Below are 23126 nucleotides of genomic sequence, written 5' to 3'. Positions count from 1 at the left end.
CTGAGGTAAGCTTCTTTGTGTCTACTACATCAGCAAACTTACTAATCATCCCTCATTCACATCCAAATAATTTATATAAATGACAAAAAGCAGTGGATCCAGCACTGATTCTTGCTGCACACCACTAGTCACAGGCCTCCAGTCTGAAAAACAACCTTCCATCACCACCACCACCTGCCTTCTACCTCAAGCTAATTTGGAATCCAAATGGCTTGTTTGCCTTGTATTTCATGTGATCTAACCTTGCTAAACAGTCTGCCATGTGGAACTTTGTTTGCCTGGACTTCAGCAAAGCATTCAACAATGTCCGCTGTTCTCCTTTCATTAATCTTTGTCACTTCTTCAAAAAGCTCCATCGAGTCAGTGAGACGCGATGTCCCAAGCGCAAAGCTATGTTGATTATCCTTAATCAGTTTTATCCTTTCCAAATACATGTAGGTTCATAGCTCCTTGAAAGTACAGTCGCAGGTAGAAAGGATAATGAAGAAGGTGTTTGATAAGTTTCCCTTTATTGGTCAGAATATTGAGTACAGAAATTGGGAGGTCATGTTACAGCTCTACAGGATGTTGATTCGGCCACTGTTGGAATATAGCTTGCAGTTCTGGTCTCTTTCCTATCGGAAGGATGTTGTGAAACTTGAAAGGGTTCAGAAAAAATTTACAAGCATGTTGCCAGGGCTGGAGGATTTGAGCTATAGGGAAAGGTTGGATAGGCTGGGACTGTTTTCCTTGGAGGCTGAGGGGTGACCTCAGGTTTATAAAATCATGAGAGACATGGATCTGTTAAGTATACAAAATATTTTCCCTGGGGTGAGGGAGTCCAGCACTAGAGGGCAAAGGTTTAGGATGAGAGGGGAAAGATATAAAAGAGACCTAATGAGCAACATTTTCACACAGAAGGTGGTGCATGTATGGAATGGAGCTGTCAGAGCAAGTGATGGAGGCTGATACAATTGCAACACTTTTAAAAGGCATCTGATTGGGTATATGAGTTGGAAGGGTTTAGAGGGATATGGGCCAGGTGCTGGCAAGTGGGACCAGATTAGTTTGGGATATCTGGTCGACAAGGATGAGAGAGCTCAGCAGGGGGTTGGGAACTGGAGGTGTAGTTGCAGTGCACAGGAGGATGAGAGTAGGAAGGACAAGGACAGGATTTCAGGCTTGCAGGAATGTGCTGCTAGATAGCAAAGTGGTTTGAAGTGTGTCTACTTCAATGCCAGAAGTATCTGAAATATGGTGGGTGAGCTTGCAGCATGGATAGGTACCTGGGACTAGTACGTTGTGGCCGTATTGGAGACGTGGATAGAGCAGGGTGAGGAATGGATGTTGCAGGTTCCAGGGTTTAGATCTTTCATTTAGAACAGGCAAGGTGGTAAAAGAGAGGGAGGCGTGGCCTTGTTAGTCAAGGATAGTATAACGGTGGCTGAGAGAACTTTTGATGAGGACACGTCCGAGTTAGTGTGGGCTGAAGTTAGAAACAGGAGAGGAGAGGTCACACTGCTTGGAGTTTTTTATAGGCCTCTGCAGAGTTCCAGGGAAGTGGAAGAGGATTAGCAAAATTATTCTGGGTAGGACTGAAAGGAACAGGGTGGTCGTTATGGTGGACTTTAACTTCCCCAACATTGACTGGAAATGCTATAACTCTAGTACATTGGATGGATCAGTTTTTGTCCAGTGTGTGCAGGAGGGTTTCCTGACACAGTATGTCGAAGGGCCGACTGGGGGAGGCCACACTGGATCTGGTGTTTGGTCGTGAACCAGGCCAGGTGTTTGATTTAGTTGTAGGTGAGCACTTTGGAGAGAGTAACCATAACTCAGTTACGTTTAGCTTAGCGATGGAAAGGGATAGGTACATGCCTCAGGGTAAGAGTTATTGATGGGGCAAAGGCAAGTATAATGAGATTAGGCAAGAATTAGAATGCATAGAATGGGGTAGCAAAATGCAGATGATGCCGATAATGGAAATGTGGAGCTGGTTTAAGGAATGGGTATTGCGTGTCCTTGATAGTTATGTCCCTGTCAGGCAGAGAGGAAGTGATAAGGTAAGGGAACCGTGATTTACTACAGAAATTACATCTCTTCTTGAGAAGAAGAAAGAGGCTTATGTGTTGATGAGGCAAGATGGTTCAGATGAGGTAATGGAGAGTTACAGATCAGCTAGGAAGGATTTAAAGAGAGGACACAAGCAGTCTTTAGCAAATAGAATAATGGAGAACCCTAAAGCTTCTGTAGGTATGTGAGGAATAAAAGGATGATGTAGGGTAGGAATAGGGCCAATCAAAGACAAGTGGGAAGTTGAGTGTGGACCCTGTGGAGATCGGAGAGGTGCTAAACGAACATTTCTCATTGATTTTCACTCGGGAAAAGGAGAATATTGTAGAGGAGAAGAATGAGGTGCGAGATATTCGACTAGACTAGAAGGGATCGATGTTAGTTTCAAACAGGTGTTATCAATTCTAGAGGGAGTGAAAGTAGACAACTCCCCTGGGCCGGATGGGATTTATCAGAGGATTCTCTGGGAAGCCAGGGAGAAGAGAGCAGAGCTATTTGATATTTGAGTCGTCATTGTCCACAGGTTTGGTGCCAGAGGACTGGAGGATTGTAAATGTTGTGTATAGTAGAGATGACCTAGGTAATTATAGACCAGTGAGCCTTACTTCTGTTGTAGGAAAGGTTTTGGAAAAGATTATAAGAGATAAGATTTATTATTATCTAGCAAGTACCAGTCTGATTTCCGATAGTCAACATGGTTTCGTCAAGGGCAGGTCATGTCTCAAAAACCTCATTGAGTTTTTTGAGATGGTAACCAAGCATATAGATGAGGGTAGGGCTGTTGATGTGATATGCATAGACTTCAGTAAAGCCTTTGATAAGGTTCCACATGGTAGGCTGTTGGAAAAAATGCAGAGGCATGGAATTGAGGGTGATTTAGCAGTTTGGTTAGAAACTGACTTTCTGAAAGAAGGCACTGAGTGGTGGTTGATGGAAAATATTCAGCCTGGAGTCCGGTTACTAGTGGTGTGCCACAAGGATCTGTTTTGGGACCACTGCTGTTTGTCATTTTTTATAAATGACTTAGGCATAGGCGGATGGCACTAAAGCCGGTGGAGAAGTGAACAGTGTGGAATAATGTTACAGGTTGTAGGGGGACTTACATAAACTGCAGAATTGGGCTGAGAGGTGGTAAATGGAGTTCAATGCCGCTAAACGTGAGGTGGTGCACTTTAGGAAGAATAACAGGAAGGCAGAATACTGGGTCAATGGAAAGATTCTTGGTAGTGTGGATGTGCAGAGGGATCTTGAAGTCCATGTACATAGATCCCTGAAAGTTGCCACCTAGGTGGATAGTGCTGTTAAGAAGGCATAAGGTGTGTTAGGTTTCTTTGGTAGGGGGATTGAGTTCCGGAGCTGCAATAACATGCTGCAATTATACAAAACAGTGGTGCAGCCACATTTGGAATATCGTGTACTGTTCTGGTCCCCATATTTCGGCAAGGATGTGGAAGCATTGGGAAAGGTGCAGAGGAGGTTTACCAGGATGTTGCCTGGTCTTTTCGGGGGGTGGGGGTGGGGGGGGGCAGGGCAGGGAGGGGAGGTCTTATGAGGAAAAGCTGAGAGTGTTGGGTCTGTTCTCATTGGAAAGAAGAAGGCTAAGAGGGGATTTGATGGAGACATACAAAATGATCAGAGGATTAGATAGGGTAGACAATGTAAGTCTTTTTCCTAGGATGATGTCAGCATGTACGAGGAGGCATAACTACAAATTGAGGGGTGATAGATTTAAGACAGATGTCAGAGACAGGTTCTTTATGCAGAGAGTGGTAAGGGCATGGAATGCCCTACCTGCTAATGTAGTCAACTCAGCCACTAGGGAGATTTAAACAATCCTTTAGATAAGCACATGGATGATTTTGGGATAGTGAAAGGGGAACGAGCTAAAAATAGTTCACAGGTCGGCGCAACATCGAGGGCCGAAGGGCTTGTTCTGTGCTGTATTGTTCTATGTTTGTTTCCGTGCTGTACATCTCTAACGCGCTGTAAATCCTGTTCCTCAGAATCACCTGCAACAACCAACCCACTACTGACATTGAGCTCACTGGTCTTTACTTCCCTGGTTTTTCGTTAGCACCTTTTTAAAAATAATAGAACCAATAAATGTGGAGGTCTCCTCCTTACATCAGATTTCCTTCAGAATATCATACAAGGGGTGATCTGAGGATAGATTTGATGGCGGAATGTCGTGGATAACTTTGGGACAGTGTTCATTCAATGTGTTGCTGAGAATAGACTGAGAATGGGCATCCCTGCACACTGCCTTCTGGTGTGAGAATTAGATGCCACTTGGGTGAAAAACATTTCACATCAGTTGCCTCTGTATCAAAATGAGGTTGACCACCATAGATGTAAATGATTGCAGTGTTATTGCCCACTCTGCACTGGATTTTCAAGTTGACCTCAATCTCTCCAATTCTATTTCCAATAGACTTGATTTGTGTTGCCAAATCAAAACTTGAATCAGCCCTGGTCACTCAAATATTCTAGCTCCCATTTTTGTTGGAGGTGAGATTCTGGGGTAAGTTCTGTTTCTCCTACCTCTCTCTAAACATCACTAAAGGCACTAGTTCGGTTTCTGCAAATGTGAATGTTTAATAACAAATCAGTTGGTGTTGCAGTATTTCTGTGCTCCATTGAGACCTGCACTCTTTCAGAGCTAGATAAACTGCACCAGCAGTGCCACCTCCATATTCAGTGGAGGGCGATCAAACAAATATTGTCATCCTTGAAGTCATATACAGGTTAAACTCCTGCATAATCAATTCTGCTAGATTGAACAGTGTCCAGATTTGAGAAAAGCATCTCACTGATCAAGTCCTATTTTCCTGACTCTCAGATGGCCAATTCTGGGCCTCCTTAACATAGACATGGCTGAATGGGAAGAATTTGCTACCCATTGTTCCAAAATGGTAGTAACCCGTTCATTAAGTTGCATCATCGTTCAGGGGTATGGACTCAAACTGAGGCAGAGTGGCAGCAGAGAAGGAAAGAAGAATCTGCTCTTTAAATCCTACTGCCTCATGGATATGTGCACAAAGATCTGAGTCATAGTCATAGAGGTGCACAGCACGGAAACAGACCCTTCGGTCCAACCCGTCCATGCTGACCAGATATCCCTACCCAATCTAGTCCCACCTGCCAGCATCTGGCCCATATCCCTCCAAACCCTTCCTATTCATATACCTATCCAAATGCCTTTTAAATGTTGCAATTATACCAGCCTCCACCATTTCCTCTGGCAGCTCATTCCATACACATACCACCCTCTGCATGAAAAAGTTGCCACTTAGGTCTCTTTTATATCTTTCCCCTCTCATCCTAAACCTTTGCCCTCTAATTCTGGACTCCCTGACCCCTGGGAAAAGACTTTACCTATTTACCTTATCCATGCCCCTCATAACCTTGTAAATCTGAGGGTGGAGAATCGGCAGAAACTCTCAAGGATGTGCATGAATTGTTGAACAACACATGACTCCAATGCCCTTGCAATGCAATGACGTCCTGTTTGCCTTCCTAATTGCTTGTGCATGCATTCCAACTGTATTCCTTGTACAAGTACACCCAAGTGTCTTTACAAGTTTCCTACCTTTTTCACCAAAGTAACTAACCTCAACCTTCTTTAGCTTTGCTCCATCTACCTCGTTGTTGTCCACTCCTCACCCTGTACACATCTTTGCCTTGATTTCCATCTTGTAACTTATGTCTCTTCATTTAAGTCAGTCATGTTGATTGTAAAGAACTGAGGCCAAGCTCTGAGACAGTCCACTGATTAAAACCTGACAACTTGAAAATGCCTAGGAGAAAGTGAGGACTGCAGATGCTGGAGATCAGAGCTGAAAATGTGTTGCTGGAAAAGCGCAGCATCCAAGGAGCAGGAGAATCGACGTTTCGGGCATGAGCCCTCAGGAAGAAGGGCTCATGTCCGAAACGTCAATTCTCCTACTCCTTGGATGCTGCCTGACCTGCGCTTTTCCAGCAACACATTTTCAACTTGCAAATGCCCCATGTATCCCTATTGTTTGTTTGTTTTTGTCTGTTAATCAATCCTCTATCTATTCTAATATCTCATCTCCAAATTCATGATTGCTTATCTTGTATATTAAACTTGTGTGGTACTTTATTGTATCTTTCAGAAGTCGAAGTGTACTACATCTACTGGTTTCCCCTTACTTAACCAACTAGTTATATCTCCAAAAGTCTCTAAATTTGACAGTCTTGATTGTCTAATTGTAAAAGAGTGTTGATTTGTACAGCGTGTCTTGAATGTGTTTTTATGTTACATGGATCCCAGATGCTTGTCTATTGTTTTTGAGACTTGTCATCACCATGTTCTATTACGTAGTCTTTTACTGGAATAGATTTTTTTGGTTGCTGAGATTCATGTTGTGATTAAATGATGAACTATTGCTTTGTTGTTTCTTGTGTTGTTATCAGGCCTATGAACTCTCCACACTGACGGGTACCCAGGTGCTGCTGCTGGTAGCTAGTGAGACAGGACATGTATATACCTTCGCCACAAGAAAACTTCAGCCTATGATTACCAGTGAGACAGGGAAGGCATTGATCCAGACCTGTTTAAATTCTCCTGATTCACCACCGCGTTCTGATCCCACGACTGATCAGAGGATGAGTGCCACAGGATTTGAGGAAACCGATCTGACATATCAGGTATCGGAGACTGACAGCAGCGGGGAAAATAAGGTAAAAATCAAAACTATTATTATGCTAAGAATAACAAGGGACCATGCAGTGAATGGTCCTGATAATGTCTAGAGAATGTGATGTAGCAGTGCTGAGGGACAGGCCAGCAGGTAATCAGGTTCCAGAAAGACCAACAATATCTTTGTGATCAGAGTTGTGTTTTCTCTCTGTAGGCTGGCAAAGGTGATTTTGGTTAGAGCCCAGCAGATGTTTCAAACTTCCAGAGGTCCTGGGTTGAATCCTAGGCCTCAATGGTTGCCAGCAAGTTTAGGGACGTTACGCACCACATTGTAATTTAAACTCACATGGTTGGTTGACAGTGATGTGATCAGAGAGCTTTTTTTAAGCTGCAGGCTTTCTCTTGTTAGAAATGAGAGCATTGCTGCGCTTTGTACAGAGTTAGGATACCAGGTTGATGCTAATCGCTCCCTCTGGATCTTCTGACATCTCAGCTATATGAGAATGCTAGAAGCTAGTTGGTGAATGTGTACTAATACGACAGCCTTTATTTACATTTTGTTGCGCTGTGCTGTGCATTACCTTTACTGTGTTTGAACGTCTTTATGCTGAGAGAGAAAATACTGACAAGATAGGTATGATCCAGAGTTGTGAATATCAGAGAGGTGGGAACAGATAAGTTAGAATTTAGAATTATAGGCCAATTAACTTGTACCATCACTCCCAGTGCCAAGGTAAATGCTTTGAAGTTGGATTCGTGAATTGCAATGCTCTGGCTGCCTTCACCAATTTAAGAAAGATCTTTTGCTGGGACATTGGGACTGATTCTAGTAAAGTTTGGGACCTGTACAGACGAGAGACTAGTTGCAGTTTTATGCAGGTCAATCTATGCCCTTGCCTGGTGATTTTTAGTCGATCAGAAGAGTAGATTTATGCAAGAAAAGGAGCTAATGGGATGAGTTCAGGACAGTTTTTTTTCAGAACAGCAAGTTCTGGAGCTGACCAGAGAGCAGGCTATACAAGATGTGGTGTTGTGAAATGTGAGAGGATGAATGAATGAATGAATGACCTCTGGAATCACCAGAGAAGTATTACTGAGCAAATTACTGGAGCTCCGGACTGGTAAGTCTTCTGCTCCTGATGGACTCCATCCTAAAGTCTTGAAAGGAGTGGCTAATGTGATAAAATTCCCTAGACTTGGAAGGTCCCATGAGACTGGAAGAGAATGAATGTAATTCCTTTATTCATAAGAGGAAGGAGGCAGAAAGCAGGGAGCTATGTTCAAGTAAAATGTTAGGTGTTATAGCTGGGCACTTGATTAGTTCGAAGTGAAAGGACTTAGCCAAAATGGTCTTGTAAAAGGAAAATTGTATTTACCTACTTTATTCACGTCCTTTGTGAAATAACTTGTTGAGGGTAAAGGGGATAGAAATAGATGAGCTGTACTTGGATAATAATGCAGAAAATAAAGGATCATGATGTAGGGAGTTAGCAGATAGACTAACAGGGAGCTGGGGGGAGGTGATGGCTTCATGATATTATTGCTGGACAGTTAGTGCAGGGACCCGGTATTGTTTTGGGGACCTGGGTTCGAATCCTGCCATGGCAGATTGTGGAATTCTAAATTCAATTAAAATCTGGAATTAAGAGTGTAATGATGACCATGAATCCATTGTCGATTGTTGGAAAACCCCATCTGGTTCACTAATATCCTTCAGGGAAGGAAACTGCCATCCTTACCTCATCTGGCCTACATGTGGCTCCAGACTCTCAGCAATATGCTTGACTTTTATTTGTCCTCTGGGCAATTAGGGACGGGCAATAAATTATGCCCCAGCCAGCAACACCCACATCCTGTGAATGAATAAAGAAAACAATCCTTTGTATACTACGTTGGTTTTGCTTCTGCTGGGTATTGGGTCCTTTGTCCTGGTGAGTTGTCTGAGAATGGCTGTAGGTTTGTGTGCTGTTGAGAGTCCTAGTGGTCGTAATAGTCTGGTTGTCAGTTCAGAAATGTTCTTGATGTATGGTAATGTGGCTAGTCCTTTGGGTTGTGGCATGTCCTCATTCCTTGTCTTTCTCTTAGGCATCTGTTGATGAAATTGCTGGGGTATCTGTTTTTGGCGAATCCATTGTAGAGGTGGTTCTTCCTCTTTTTGCAGTTCTGGTGTGCTGCGGTGTGTTGTGGCCCTTTTGAACAGTGTCTTGATGCAACTTCTTTTGTGTGGTGGGGTGGTTGCTTTCATAGTTCAGGACTTGGTCTGTGTGTGTGGCTTTCCTGTATACCTTTGTGGTGAATTCTCCGTTCGGTGTTCTAGGACAAAGGACCCGATACCCAGCATGAGCAAAACCAACGTAGTGTACAAAATCCCATGCAAGGACTGCACAAAACACTACATAGGACAAACAGGAAGACAGCTAATGATTCGTATCCATGAACACCAACTAGCCACGAAACGACACAACCAGCTATCCTTAGTAGCCCCACACGCAGATGACGAGCAACATGGGTTCGACTGGGACAACACTACTATTATAGGACAAGCCAAACACAACAGCCAGGGAATTCCTAGAGGCATGGCACTTATCCACAGATTCTCACAACAAATATATCGACCTGGACCCAATATACTGACCACTGCAGCGGACAGCTGGAACTGACAACCGGAAGCGACAGAGACAAACCACTATAAATGTTGAAGGAAACAACACAGAGAAGCATTTCACAGGAGGCTTCCAAGCTCTGAGGATGTCACCTAGACGGGACGAAACGTCTGCAACACAAATTTCCAGCTCGGCGAACAGAACCACAACAAGAAATGGTAATATGGTCATGCTCATCTGAAAATGCCCGATTTCATCTGACCTTGGGAGCTCAGCAGACTCAGGCCTGGTTAGTAGTTAGATGGGAGATTGCCTGGGAATACTAGGTACTAGAGAGTTTTGAGAAGATTTATGGCTCAGGTTGGTTCGGGATGTAGGTTTGCTCGCTGAGCTGGAAGGTTCATTTTCAGATGTTTTCTCACCATATGAGGTAAATCTCCAGTGAGCCTCCGGATGAAGCACTGCTGATGTTTCCTTCTTTCTATTTATATGTTTGGGTTTCTTTGGGTTGATGATGTCATTTCCTATTCTTTTTCTCGGGGTGGTAGATGGGGTCTAACTTGGTGTGTTTGTTGATAGAGTTCCGGTTGAAATGCCATCCTTCTAAGAACTCTCGTGTGTATCTCTATTTGGCTTGTCCTAGGATGGATGTGTTGTCCTAGTTGAAGTGGTGTCCTTCCTTATCTGCATGTAAGGATACTAGTGAGAGAGGGTCATGTTGTTTTGTGGCTAGTTGATGTCATGTGTCCTGGTGGCTAGTTTTAAACATAGAACATAGAAAAATACAGCGCAGTACAGGCCCTTCGGCCCTCGATGATGCGCCGACCAAATCCTACCTGACCTACACTAGCCCAATAACTTCCATATGCCTATCCAATGCCTGCTTAAAGGACCATAAAGAGGGAGAGTTCACCACTGCTACTGGCAGGGCATTCCATGAACTCTCAACCCACTGCGTAAAGAATCTACCCCTAACATCTGTCCTATACCTACCACCCCTTAATTTAAAGCTGTGTCCCCTAGTAACAGCTGACTCCATTAGCGGTAAAAGGTTCTCAGTGTCTACCCTATCTAAACCCCTAATCATCTTATACACCTCTATCAAATCTCCCCTAAACCTTCTTTTCTCCAATGAGAACAGCCCCAAGTGCCTCAGCCTTTCCTCATACGATCTTCCTACCATGCCAGGCAACATCCTGGTAAACCTCCTCTGCACTCGTTCCAATGCCTCCACATCCTTCCTATAGTATGGCGACCAAAACTGCACACAATACTCCAGATGAGGCCGCACCAGAGTCTTATACAACTGCAACATGACCTCAGGACTCTGGAACTCAATTCCTCTACCAATAAAGCCCAGTACACCATATGCCTTCCTCACAGCACTATTTACCTGGGTGGCAACTTTCAGAGATCTGTGTACATGGACACCAAGATCCCTCTGCTCATCCACACTACCAAGTAGCCTACCATTAGCCCAGTAATCCATCATCTTGTTACTCCTACCAAAGTGAATGACTTCACACTTAGCTACATTGAATTCCATCTGCCACCTTTCTGCCCAGCTCTGCAACCTATCTATATCCCGCTGTAACCTGCCACATCCTTCTTCACTGTCCACAACTCCACCGACCTTTGTGTCATCCGCAAACTTGCTCACCCAGCTTTCAAGCCCCTCCTCTAGATCATTTATAAAGATGACAAACAGTCATCTGCCTGTTTGTCCAATGTAGTGTTTGTTATAGTACTTGCATGGTATTTTGTAAATTATATTAGTTTTGCTTGTCTATATAGGGTCTTTCAAGTTCATTAGCTGCTGTTTTAGTGTGTTGGTCGAGCCACATTGCTTCTAGGACAAGAATTCCTAGAAGCATGGCATTCCAACCGGAACAAGCGCATTGACTTGGACTCTATTCACTCCTGAGAGAAAGAACAGGAAATGACACCACCAACCCAAAGAGACCCAAACATTTAAATAGAAAGCAGGAATCATCAGTGCTTCGTCAGGAGGCTCACTGAAGATGTTACCTAGTGTGGTGATGAAACGCCTGAAAATGAACCTTCCAGCTCAGTGAGCAAACCTACATCCAGAACCTCCACCTGAGCTACAAATTTTCTCAACTTGCTAACACCTATGGGCACAATACACTAAAACTGACCTGAAAATGGGAAATGGGTGCTACCCATGAACAGCTGTACCTCCTGCACGAATGCCTAAGAAAACAGGTACTAACTAAATACAAACCTCCCCATAACACCCCACTGACCAAAAGAATATCAGAGCAAAACAGCAGCAAAATGCTTAGAGAAATGATTAATAATGCTGACAACAGACTCTGTAAATACAACCAGGATATTTTGCACCAAAAATCTTTAGTCAGTCATGCAACAGACCATGAATGGACAGACACAGTACAAAAAGCCATAGATATTAGACAGTGACAAACACAGAAAATCAAAAAACTAGACCTGCAGAAAAAGCTAGACAAACTTTCACAAAGTAACAATGCTGACAACACAGAAGCATGGATTAAAAAAAACTTACCTGACCGACCCTTAACAGACGCTGAAAAAGCCATCTTAGTAAGGAGGATTAAATTACAACTTCCAGGATGCGGACAAAGATTTCTTCGCAACATTAGAAACAATGAAAGTCAACCAACTATCAGACAGGTAGTCACAGCAAGATTAAGTAGATAAAGAAAGGAAAGCACTAGAAAGACTAAAAAAAAGATAAAAACATTGTTATCCTACCTGCAGGCAAAGGATGCTTGACAGTCATTTTAAATCAGAGAGACTACATTGAAAAAGCAAACACACTACTTACAGATACCAACACTTACCAACAAGTGGCGATAGACCCGACCCCACAACTAGAGAACTGAATCACAGCCCTACTCAAAAAACTTGAGAAATCTGAAGAAATAAGACCGACTTCCAAAAAATGAAACCAGGAGGATCCAACACACCACGCTTCTGCGGATTACCCAAATTCTCAAACCAGGAGCCCCCTCAAACCCATAGTCTCACTACTTGGAACACCAACTTACAAATTGGCCAAGGAGCTAAACCAAAGACTAAAACATGTAATAGAAGACTCATGCCACTCCATCCCTCCACCCAAGAATGCCTGAAGACCATTAAAGACACTAAGATAGAAGAGGATGAAATAATGGTCTCCTTTGATGTAACAACCCTATTCACATTAATCAACATCAACTGGCCAAGGAAACACTGACTACACTATTAGAAGACCCAAAGACACATACACGAAACACCACCAACTTCATCAGCAAGGACAGTATCATCAAGCTAGTGGGCCTATGCCTTACCACCCGCTTCACCTTCAACAACAAAAACCTACAGACAAACCAATGGAACACCCATGGGATCTCCAATATCTGGGTTCTTAACAGAGACAATAATGCAGACTTGAACAAGCAGCTCTGCTAAGCATCCAACCCAAACTTTGGGTCCACTATGTGGATGACAACTTTGTCATCACTAACCAAAACAAATGAGAGGAAACCTTCAAGACCATCCCTAATACCCTTACTGGCATAAAATCCATGAAAGAGAAGGAAAACAGCAAACTGCTATTCCTAGATGTCACAGTAAAGTGAACAGCCAATGGGGTACTTCAAATCACCATCTACAGGAAAAGAACACATATGGACCAAATAATGAACTACAGAAGCAATCATCCTAACATTCACAAATGAAGCTGCATCAGAACATTTTTCAATGAGCCACCACACACTGCAGCACAGGAACTATGCAGAGCAGAGGAAAATCACCTGGACATTATATTCAAAAAGAATGAACACAATCTGCTGATTTCTCAGCAACAAACCCAAACAAGCAGACAAAACACATCCAGAAACCCTAGCCACTCTCCCCTACATCAAAGACATATTGGAAATGACTGCCAGACTACACCGATCCTTTGCCATCATGATAGTCCACAAATCCACCAACACACTAAAACAGCAACTAATGAACTTGAAAGACCTTATGCAGACAACAAACAAAACTAATATAATTTACAAAATACCGTGCAAGTCTTGTACCAACTGGCCACAAAACAACATGACTGTCTTTCAGTATTCTTACATATCACTAAGGAAGGGCACCACTTCAACTGGGACAACACATCCGTCCTAGGCCAAGCCAAATAGAGACCTGCATGAGAATTCCTAGAAGCATGGGATTCCAACGGAACTGTCAACAAGCACATTGACTTGGACCCCATTTACTACCCCCTGATAAAAAGAACAGGAAATGACATCACCAGCTGAAAGAAATAAAACATAAATAGAAAGTAGTAATCCTCAGTGTTTCGTCCAGAGGCTCCCAGAAGATGTTATGGAGTATGGTGACGAAATGTCTGAAAATGAACCTTCCGGCTTGGCGAGCACGCCTACATCCAATACTAGGCTTTGGGGCTCCCCGAAACCATCGATTGTCGTAAAAACCTATCTGGTTCACTAATGTCCTTTTTAAAGTTTTCCTAGTTTTCTACCAGGAAACCGGAGTCCGATCTGTTTCAGAGGTATGTGATAACATCTCTGAGCAGGTTGATTAGAAGATAAGTTTAAAGTATTTTTAAGTGAGACGTTTGGATGGCCTTAAATTAATCAAGAGCTTTCTTGAAATGGAGACATCTGAACTGCATGAGGTGCAACTTAAAGGTACTGAGCAAAGTATGGAACAAAATTGTGGAGGCACTAGTCATAATTTTCCAGTATTCATGAAGATGCCAGAGGACTGCAGAATTCTAAATGTTGCACCCTTGTTCAAGAAAGGGGTTTAAAGATAAAATTAAGCTGCTATAAGCCAGTCAGTTTAGGTTTCCTAAGTTTAAATTTGGAACAGGCACTTGGACAAATGTTGATTAAAGACTTCCGTATTGATTTTGAGTGTTAAAATCTCAAGCAAGATAATTAGTAAGGGGCAGATTGATGACAGTAATGCTATTTGTGGTTTACATTGACTTGCAAAGCCCCAACTTTTTAAAACTTCCACAAAACGGAATTGTGGGTGAAGTTTAAATCCATGGAACAAAAACAAAAGCAGCATAGATATGAAATTGGCTATAATATAGGAGAGTAAACGGTTTCGCACTATGGATATTTTAGGACATCTGTCACAGTTAGGGAGGGAGTTCCAGGATTTTGACCCAGTGCCATTGAAGGAACAGCGATATATTTCCAAGTCAAGATGGTGAGTGATTTGGAGGGATATTTGGTGGTCCCATGTATTTGCTGCCTTGTTCTTTTAAGATGTTTAGGATTGCAGATTTGGAAAGTGTTGTCAGGAGCCTCCATTTACTGTTCTAGTGCATCTTGTAGATGGTACACGCTGCTGCTGCTGAGGTCAGTGGTGAAGGGAGTGAGTATAATCATGGTGCATGAGGTGTTAATCAAACATGATGCTTTGTCCTGGATTGTGTCAGTTATCTTGTGGTGTTGGAACTGCACTCATCCAGGCAAGTGAGGAATACTCCATCACACTATTGACTTCGAGTCATAGTCACAGCATGGAAACAGACCTTTTCAGTTCAACTTGTCCATGCTGACCAAGTTTGCCAAACTAAACTAGTCCCATTTGCCTACGTTTGACCCATACTTTTTGAAGAGGAGGATGTGAGGACTGTAGATGCTGGAGATCAGAGCTGAAAAATGTGTTGTTTGACCCCCTCCCATTCCGCCAAGGACATGCAGGTCCTTGGACGCCTCCATCGCCAGACCATGGCAACACGATGTCTGGAGGAAGAGCGCCTCATCTTCCACCTAGGAACCCTCCAACCACAAGGGATGAATGCAGATTTCTCCAGCTTTCTCATTTTTCCCTCCCCCCACCTTATCTCAGTCCCAACCCTCGGACTCAGCACCGCCTTCTTGACCTGCAATCATCTTCCCGACCTCTCCGCCCCCAACCCCTCTCTGGCCTATCACCCTCACCTTAACCTCCCTCCACCTATCGCATTCCCAACGCCCTTCCCCCAAGTCCCTCCTCCCTACGTTTTATCTTCGCCTGCTTGGCACACCCTCCTCATTCCTGAAGAAGGGCTGATGCCTGAAACGTCAATTCTCCTACTCCTTGGATGCTGCCTGATCTGCGCTTTTCCAGCAACATATTTTTCAGCTCCATACTCTTCTAAACCTTTCAGATTCATGTACCGTCCAAATATCTTTTAAATATTGTAACTGTACCCGCATCTACCATTTCATCTGGCAGTTCATACCACATACAAATCACCCTCTGTTTTAAAAAGTTGTCCGTCAGGTTCCTTTTGAATCTTTCTCTTCTGCTTTTTAAAAATATGCCCCTTGGTTTTGACCCCTTCCTCCTTTCTCTTCTTCAACCCCCCCCCGCCAATCACCACCACCACCTCGTGAAAACACCTTTGCTATTCACCTTATCAATGCCACTCATGATTTTATAAACCTCTATAAGGTCACCCCTCAGCTCTGCTGTGGGGGGTGGGGTTGCTCAAAACTAAGGGGCATATTTTTAAATTTGAGAGGAGACCTGAGAGGCCACATTTTTGCACTGGTTTGTATGTGGAATTAACTTTGGAGAAAGTGGTGAGTGTGGGTACAGTCGGTGTTTAAAAGACATTTGGATAAGTACATGAATAGGGAAGGTTTGAAGAGAGGTGGGTCAAATGCAGGCAAGTGAGACTAGTTTAGTTTGGAAAATTTGGTTGGTATGGACAAATCAGACTGAAGGGTCTGTTTCTGTGCTGTACAACCATGAGACTGGGAACACCTACACCATGTCCTTTTAAACATGACTTGAATTTCTAGTTGCCTGCCACTTCAACACACCACTGTGTTACCTGGCCAACATCATGTACCTAGGTACCTTTCAGGACTCCACATTGAGTTTAACAGGTTCAGAATGGGGACACCCTCTTGTTTGTTACTTTCTCCAAATCTTTGCATCTTGTTGTGTACAGACTACTTTATGCACTGCCAACCTATTTTTAACCACTTGTATTTATCATTAGTACCCTCTGAGCAATTATCTCTCTTGGCTTATCTACAGTCTTTGTTTACGTATCCTCTTGCTGTCCAGCCCTTTCTGTTTATGTTTCAGATTTCCAGCATCTGCAGTCTGTTTATTTTGGCATTATGTTGTCTCTCTGGCTTTCTCAAACCTCATTTGGTCCTCGTCTCTATTTATATCTGTTTCTGGTTTTTCAGCCAATTCTGGTTTTGCCCTCCATTTCTCTTCCAGGTGGCAGCACGTGATTGTTGTATTAATGTGCACAATTCATTGAAGCAGGTTGAGAGAGTTCTTCATGAAGTGAATGGGATCCTGCGGCTTGCAAGGAGTTATATAGAGTCATAGAGATTGTAAACATGGAAACAGACTCTTCGGTCCAACCTGTCCATGCTGGCCAGATATCCCAACCCAATCTAGTCCCACCTACCGGCACCTGGCCCATATCCCTCCAAACCCTTCCTATTCATATACCTATCCAAATGCCTCTTAAATGTTGCAATTGTACCAGCCTCCTCCACTTCCTCTGGCAGCTCATTCCATACATGTACCACCCTCTGTGTGGAAAAAGTTACCCCTTAGGTCTCTTTTATATCTTTCCCCTCTCACCCTATACCTTTGCCCTCTAGTTCTGGACTCCCCGACCCCAGGGAAAAAACTATATTTATCCTATCCATGCCCCTCATAATTTTGTAAAGCTCTACAAGGTCACCCCTCAGTCTCTGACGCTCCAGGGAAAACAGCTCCAGCCTGTTCAACCTCTCCCCATAGCTCAAAGCCTCCAATCCTGGCAACATCTTTGTAAATCTTTTCTGAATGCTTTCAAGTTTCACAACATCTTTCCGATAGGAGACCAGAATTGCACGCAATATTCCAACAGTGGCCTAACCAATGTCGTGTACAGCTGCAACATGACCTCCCAACTCCTGTACTCAATACTCTGACCAATAAAAGAAAGCATACCAAACGCTGCCTTCACTATCATATCTACTGCAACTCCACTTTCAAGGGGCTATGAACTTGCTGAACAAAGAGACCTTGGAGTGTAACACAGTCTGAATTTACCATTAAGTATATAGGTCCTGCTAAGAATTGCTTTCCCAAAATGCATTTATCTGAATTAACCTCCATCTGCCACTTCTCAGCCCATTGGCCCATCTGGGCAAGATCCTGTTGTAATCTGAGATAGCCTTGTTTGCTGTCCACTACACCTCCAAATTTGGTGTCATCTGCAAACTTACTAACTCTACCTGTTATGCTCGCATCCAAGTCATTTATGTAAATGACAAAAAGTAGAGGACCCAGCACCGATCCTTGTGGTACTCCTCTGGTCACAGGCCTCCAGTCTGAAAACACCCTCCGCCACCAGCCTCTGTCTTCTACCTTTGAGCCAGTTCTGTATCCACATGACTAGTTCTCCCTGTATTCTGTGAGACCTAACCTTGTTAATCAGTCCTCCATGGGGAACCTTGTTAAATGCCTTACTGAAGTCCATATAGATCACATCCACTGCCCTCATCAATCTTCTTTGTTACTCCTTCAAAAAACTCAATCAAGTTTGTGAGACATGATTTCCCACACACAAACCATGTTGAGTATTCCTAATCAGTCCTTGTCCTTCCAAATACATGTACATCCTGTCCCTCAGGAATCCCTCCAACAACTTGCCCACCACCGACGTCGGGCTCACTGGCCTATAGTTCCCTGGCTTGTCCTTACCACCCTTAAACAGTGGCACCACGTTAGCCAACCTCCAGTCTTCTGGCACCTCACCTGTCGCTATCAGTGATACAAATATCTCAGCAAGAGATCCAGCAATTGCTTCCCACAGAGTTCTCTGGTGCACCTGATCAGGTCGTTAGGATTTATCCATGATGCGGCTTTATGAAATGCTCATTCAGCTAAAAGTGCTGAGTCTAGTTCTGATGCCACACTTCTACAAGAATGCGAAGCATTAAGTTATGGAAGAAGTTAGTGAGAAGTGTTGTCACTTACTACGAGAAACAATAAAATTGGAAGAAACTGTTGGTCTGTTCATCTTGGTGAAGAGCACTTTGATACAAATTTAATGGAAATGTTCGTGAGATGTCTGGACAGTGACTCTTATTTGGAATGCGTTGCTTGACAGGAATAGATGTGGGGGTCACTTGTGGCTTTCTAAGGAGATTAGCTGATTATCTGAAAAGTTTAGCAGGGCAGTTGTACTAGATGAGTTTCTCTTTTGTGATTTTTGGCATGGGCGCAATGAGCTGCATGCCCTCCTCTGCCATAACCATTTTGAGGTTGTGTTGGAACTTGACAAATTGGTAAGTATTTGGAGTGGACTGAGGAAGCCTGTCCCACATAGTGATCAGAGCAGGTAACTATGTCTTACTTGAAATTGGCAAACTGGTATCAGAATCACTCAATGAATGACAGGGAACTAAACAGACACTGGGTCTGTCATCCTGGCAGAGTCCCAGTCAGTGTTTTTATAGTAAATGTTTGCAAAAAGCATGACCAAACATTGAGAAAGTGAGGTTGTTGAGCTGCCGCTATTGTCTTTGATGAATTTTGTATTAGGATTTTATAAATCCTACTGCTTTGTCTGTCTTTAGTTTCATGTACTTCATTTTCTTTCTTCTAACCATACCTGATTTCTCCAATACCTGCACCTTATATTGTGATACTGTAACTACAGTTTGACATTGCATTCTGGTTGAGGCCTTATTGCCATTTTGTAAACTCTGCTGGCAGATTTTCCTAATTGATCACACTGTGTGCATTAAACAAACAAAAAAAAACTAAATGCTGGAAATAAACTAAATCATCCCTATTTAGAAAAAGGATCATTAGACCCAAAATGTTACCCCTGCTTTCCTTCCATAGATGCTGCCAAACCTGAGTTTCTAGCAATTTCTAATTTTGCTTTTGCCCATGTGCACATTGACTGTGACAAGGCATCAGTTAGACTAAGTACATGTCCATGTACACTATAAGAAATAGGAACAGGAATAGGCTGTTTGGCCTTTGAGCCTGCCCTGCCAATCAATAGGAGCATGACAAATCCTCACATCCACTTTCCCGCCTTTTTCCTTGTAACCTTTGATTCCCCTGCTGATCAAAAATGTATCAATCTCATTCTTAATATACATAAAGACTCTACTTACCCAGTTGTCTGTGTCAAGGAGTTCCAAAGACACTCAACCCACTGAAAAGAAATTCCTCCTCTCAGTCTTAAATTAGTGCCCTTTTTTTTCTGAGACGGTGCCCTTTAGTACAAGACTCTCCCATGAGATAAAGGATCCACTCAGCACTTACCCTGTCAAACTCCTTACGAATCTTGTAGGTTTCAATGAGATCATTTCTCATTCTTCTTAATTCCAATGAGTAGGGTCAATAACTACAGTTTCCTGAAGAAGGGCTCATGCCCGAAACGTCGATTCTCCTGTTCCTTGGATGCTGCCTGACCTGCACTTTTCCAGCAACACACCTTCAGCTCTGATCTCCAGCATCTGCAGTCCTCACTTTCTCCTCAATAACTACAACCTTTGTTCAGAAGACAATCCCACATACCAGGGATCATCCCAGTGAGCCTTCTCTGAACTGCCTCCTATGAAGTGATATGAGAATCCAAACTGCTCTCAGTATTCCAGATATGGTCTGACAGAACCTTGTCGAGTTGCTGCAAGAAGTTCATACCCTGTGCTTTAATCCCCTTTAAAATAAGGGCCAACATTCAATTAGCCTTCCTGATTACCTGCTGCACCTGTTAACTTTGTTTCATGCACATGTATCACTAAGCCCCTTTCTGTTTAATCTCTAAACAATTTAACCTTGTGCAACAATCTTCACTTTGAGGGGAAACAATAAGGCATATCACTTGTATGTTGGTGCTGTGGAAATCCTTCACATTCCTATAAGACTATCTTTGAAAATCCACCTCTCATTCTACACATACCCTGGGAGTCTCTCTCCTTGGCTCCATATCTATTTGGATCTGTTGCTACTTCCATATAGTGGATTGTGCTGTTGTCTACTTTAAGATGCTCTAGGTTTGCCTCTGCCTCTGAGCTCACTTCATCCAAGACTCCAACCACTCTCCAAGGACCCTTTTGCCTGCCTCCATAACGCCCCATTCACCTGGACACACCATGCCGGTCTATTGCCTGCCCTTGATCTCCATTTCCAACTGCTGCCATGACATACTGCCTCAATCTGTCCACCCCACTCACTCACTCCAACCTTAAGTTCTTTTACTCCTGAGATTCTTCTACACTTGGTGCAACTGCAGGACACCAACATTTGTGAACAAGCAACCAAATTTATTAAGCACAGTACAGTACAACCCTAGGTAACCCTCTTCACAGACATGCGAAGTCAGGTCAAAGTGAGGCTCTGAACAAAGAAAACACAGCCCCTTTATATAGGTCAGTTAGCCATGCTTGCACGCGCGCACACCCCGGCCCCAAACCTCCAACGTGGCACCCCCTCTTGACTGGTCCTACCTGTCCATCTTCCGTCCCACCCATCCACTCCAACCTCCCCTCCGAGCTGTCGCTTTCACCTGTATGTTCATTTACTTATCACGTTCCCAGCTATCTGCCCCTCCCATTTATCCCTCAGCCCACAAGTTTCATTCCTGATGAAGGGCTTCTAAGATGCTGCCTGACCTGCTGTGCCTTTTGAACATCACCCTCTCCATTCTGATCTCCTGCATTTGCAGTTACTGGAGTTTGAGTATCCTTTTATAAAATATAATCTTTACCTAGAGCCTATATTCACAATGTCAATTATCTGGTGTAATATATATACGTGTGTAATATGTGATATGCATTAAAAATAGTGAGGCTGTACTTGTCTTTTATTCTGGTTATTTCCAGTTATATGAATAAAAGTAGGCCATTCAGCACCTGAAGCCTCCTTCATTATTCAATAAAGTCATGGCTGATCTAATTGGAATTTCATCCACATTTCTGTCTACCTTGATCGCTTTTCACCCTTTGCTTAATAAGCATCTGTTTATAAAAACCGAAAGAACTGCAGATGCTGGAAATCAGAAACGAAAACAAAAATTGCTGTAAAAACTGAGCAGATTGGGAAGCATCTGTGAAGAGAAGTCTGAATTAATGTTGTAGGTCCAGTGACCTATGCTTAGAAATATCTGTCTATCCTTGCCTTAAAAGTAATTAGGAACTCTGCTTCCTTTACCTTTTTATAGGAAGAGAATTCTCAAGACATTCAACCCTCAGGCATTTTGCCTAATTCTATATACAGATCTGAGTTTAAACAGTGACCCCTATATCTACCTTCTCTTTAAGAGAAACCACGCTGTCAAGCTCCTCAGGATCTCAAATGTTTCAGTCAAATTACTAACTGTTCTAAGCTCCAGCTACAAGTGTAGTTTGTTCAAACGGCTAAGGCAACGGCTAATACAGGTAATCAATTTGTAAATCTTCTCCACATTGCTTCCAATATATTTACATCCATCCTTCAATTACAAATATCAGAAGTGCACAGTACTTCTGATAAGTGATGGCATGCTATTGGCTTTCCTAAATGCTTCGATACTGAATGATATTTTTCACTTCACGCACTTGGATACCCAGATCCATCTGTATCTCAGCTCTGAAAGGTCATTCAGGTAAAATGTTGCTTTTCCATTCTTCCTGCCAAAATGGGCAATTTAACATTTTCTCACAGACACCATTTTCCAAATCTTTTCCCACTTTTTTGTAGTTTTCTTCTGTCGTCTTCACAACTTAATTTTCTATTCATCTTCCGGTCATCAGCAATAAATAAGGTTCTTTTAAAAAATATTTTGGAACCCTTTACAATAGCGATGTGTGGGAATTAGTTTTTGGACTGCGTTATCGTTGATGTGGAGGGGTCAGAAAGAACAAAGAAGAAAGCCTCTGTTAGGATGGAGGCCAGGGAGAATAAGTAACATATGTCATGAAGTAAATTGCAGGACTGAATGGTAATGGGCATTATAAAGAAACATAAGATTTTGTCCAAATTTACCATGAATTGCACCATAAAATGCCATATGAATGCAAGATTGAAGGTATGAAGGAAGAAAGAAAGCTCACCTATCAAAACAAAAACGGGAAAATTAGAATTTTGAGGTGAAGGTCTTCTGAAGTTGCTGAACTTTGTGTCCATGGGAATCGATCTTGCAATTTAAATTGAAATTTTTTTGCATGTACTTTTGTAAGGAAAGTACTGTTACAAACAGATTTCAAATTTGAGTAATTTTATAAACAGTTTTACTCAACGTGTTTCATTTCTCACATTGTAGGAGTTTAAACTGGGTTGAGTCATGTTCTTGAAATGCACTCTCTGATTCTAATTGCTACAGCTTTTTAAGATCTCTCAAATGTTCCAGTGTAGGATTTGAAGAGTTGTCTAACTGTGTTTGTACCTTGCAAACCAGTGACCTCTGCAACCAAGGAGGATGAAAGCTCCCAGTTGGTTCTACCTTAATTATACAGAACTCCTATTGCTGTTCAATGCTAGTTTTCTTTCTATTCTACCCTTGTTTCTAATGCAGGGAGCTGTTCACCTTTAGTTCTTGTCCAAGACTCTAAAGTATCTACAAAAATGCACATATTTACATTGATTAGCCACCCTGGCACCAATCTTGGAACAAATCTGAAATGAAAGTAAAACCATGTGTTTCCTTTTTAACGCAACATAAAAATACAAATCAGACTTTAAGTCAAAGATGGGTTTTTCTATGTTCAAACCTAAATTTCCTAATGTACCTTCATCTCCCCAAATGGCTTTTATGCTTTTTTTGAATTCAATGTTCAAAA

At 42.7% G+C, this 23126-nt stretch overlaps 1 protein-coding gene across 3 annotated transcripts in view; it reads left to right on the top strand.

The window, feature by feature from the left end:
• The window catches only part of LOC132836248 (serum response factor-like), a 104121-nt gene that overhangs the window by 4412 nt on the left and 76583 nt on the right, over positions 1–23126 (top strand). For all 3 annotated transcript variants that reach the window (XM_060855613.1, XM_060855620.1, XM_060855606.1), the window contains exon 2: positions 6490–6756. In XM_060855613.1, coding sequence (XP_060711596.1) covers positions 6490–6756 — 267 coding nt within the window. The remainder of the gene's footprint in view (positions 1–6489; positions 6757–23126) is intronic.

Source organism: Hemiscyllium ocellatum, chromosome 3, assembly GCF_020745735.1.
Source record: "Hemiscyllium ocellatum isolate sHemOce1 chromosome 3, sHemOce1.pat.X.cur, whole genome shotgun sequence".
Taxonomy (NCBI): Eukaryota; Metazoa; Chordata; class Chondrichthyes; order Orectolobiformes; family Hemiscylliidae; genus Hemiscyllium; species Hemiscyllium ocellatum.
Note: the sequence above shows the minus strand (reverse complement) of the source record. Positions and strands in the feature narration are given on the sequence as shown.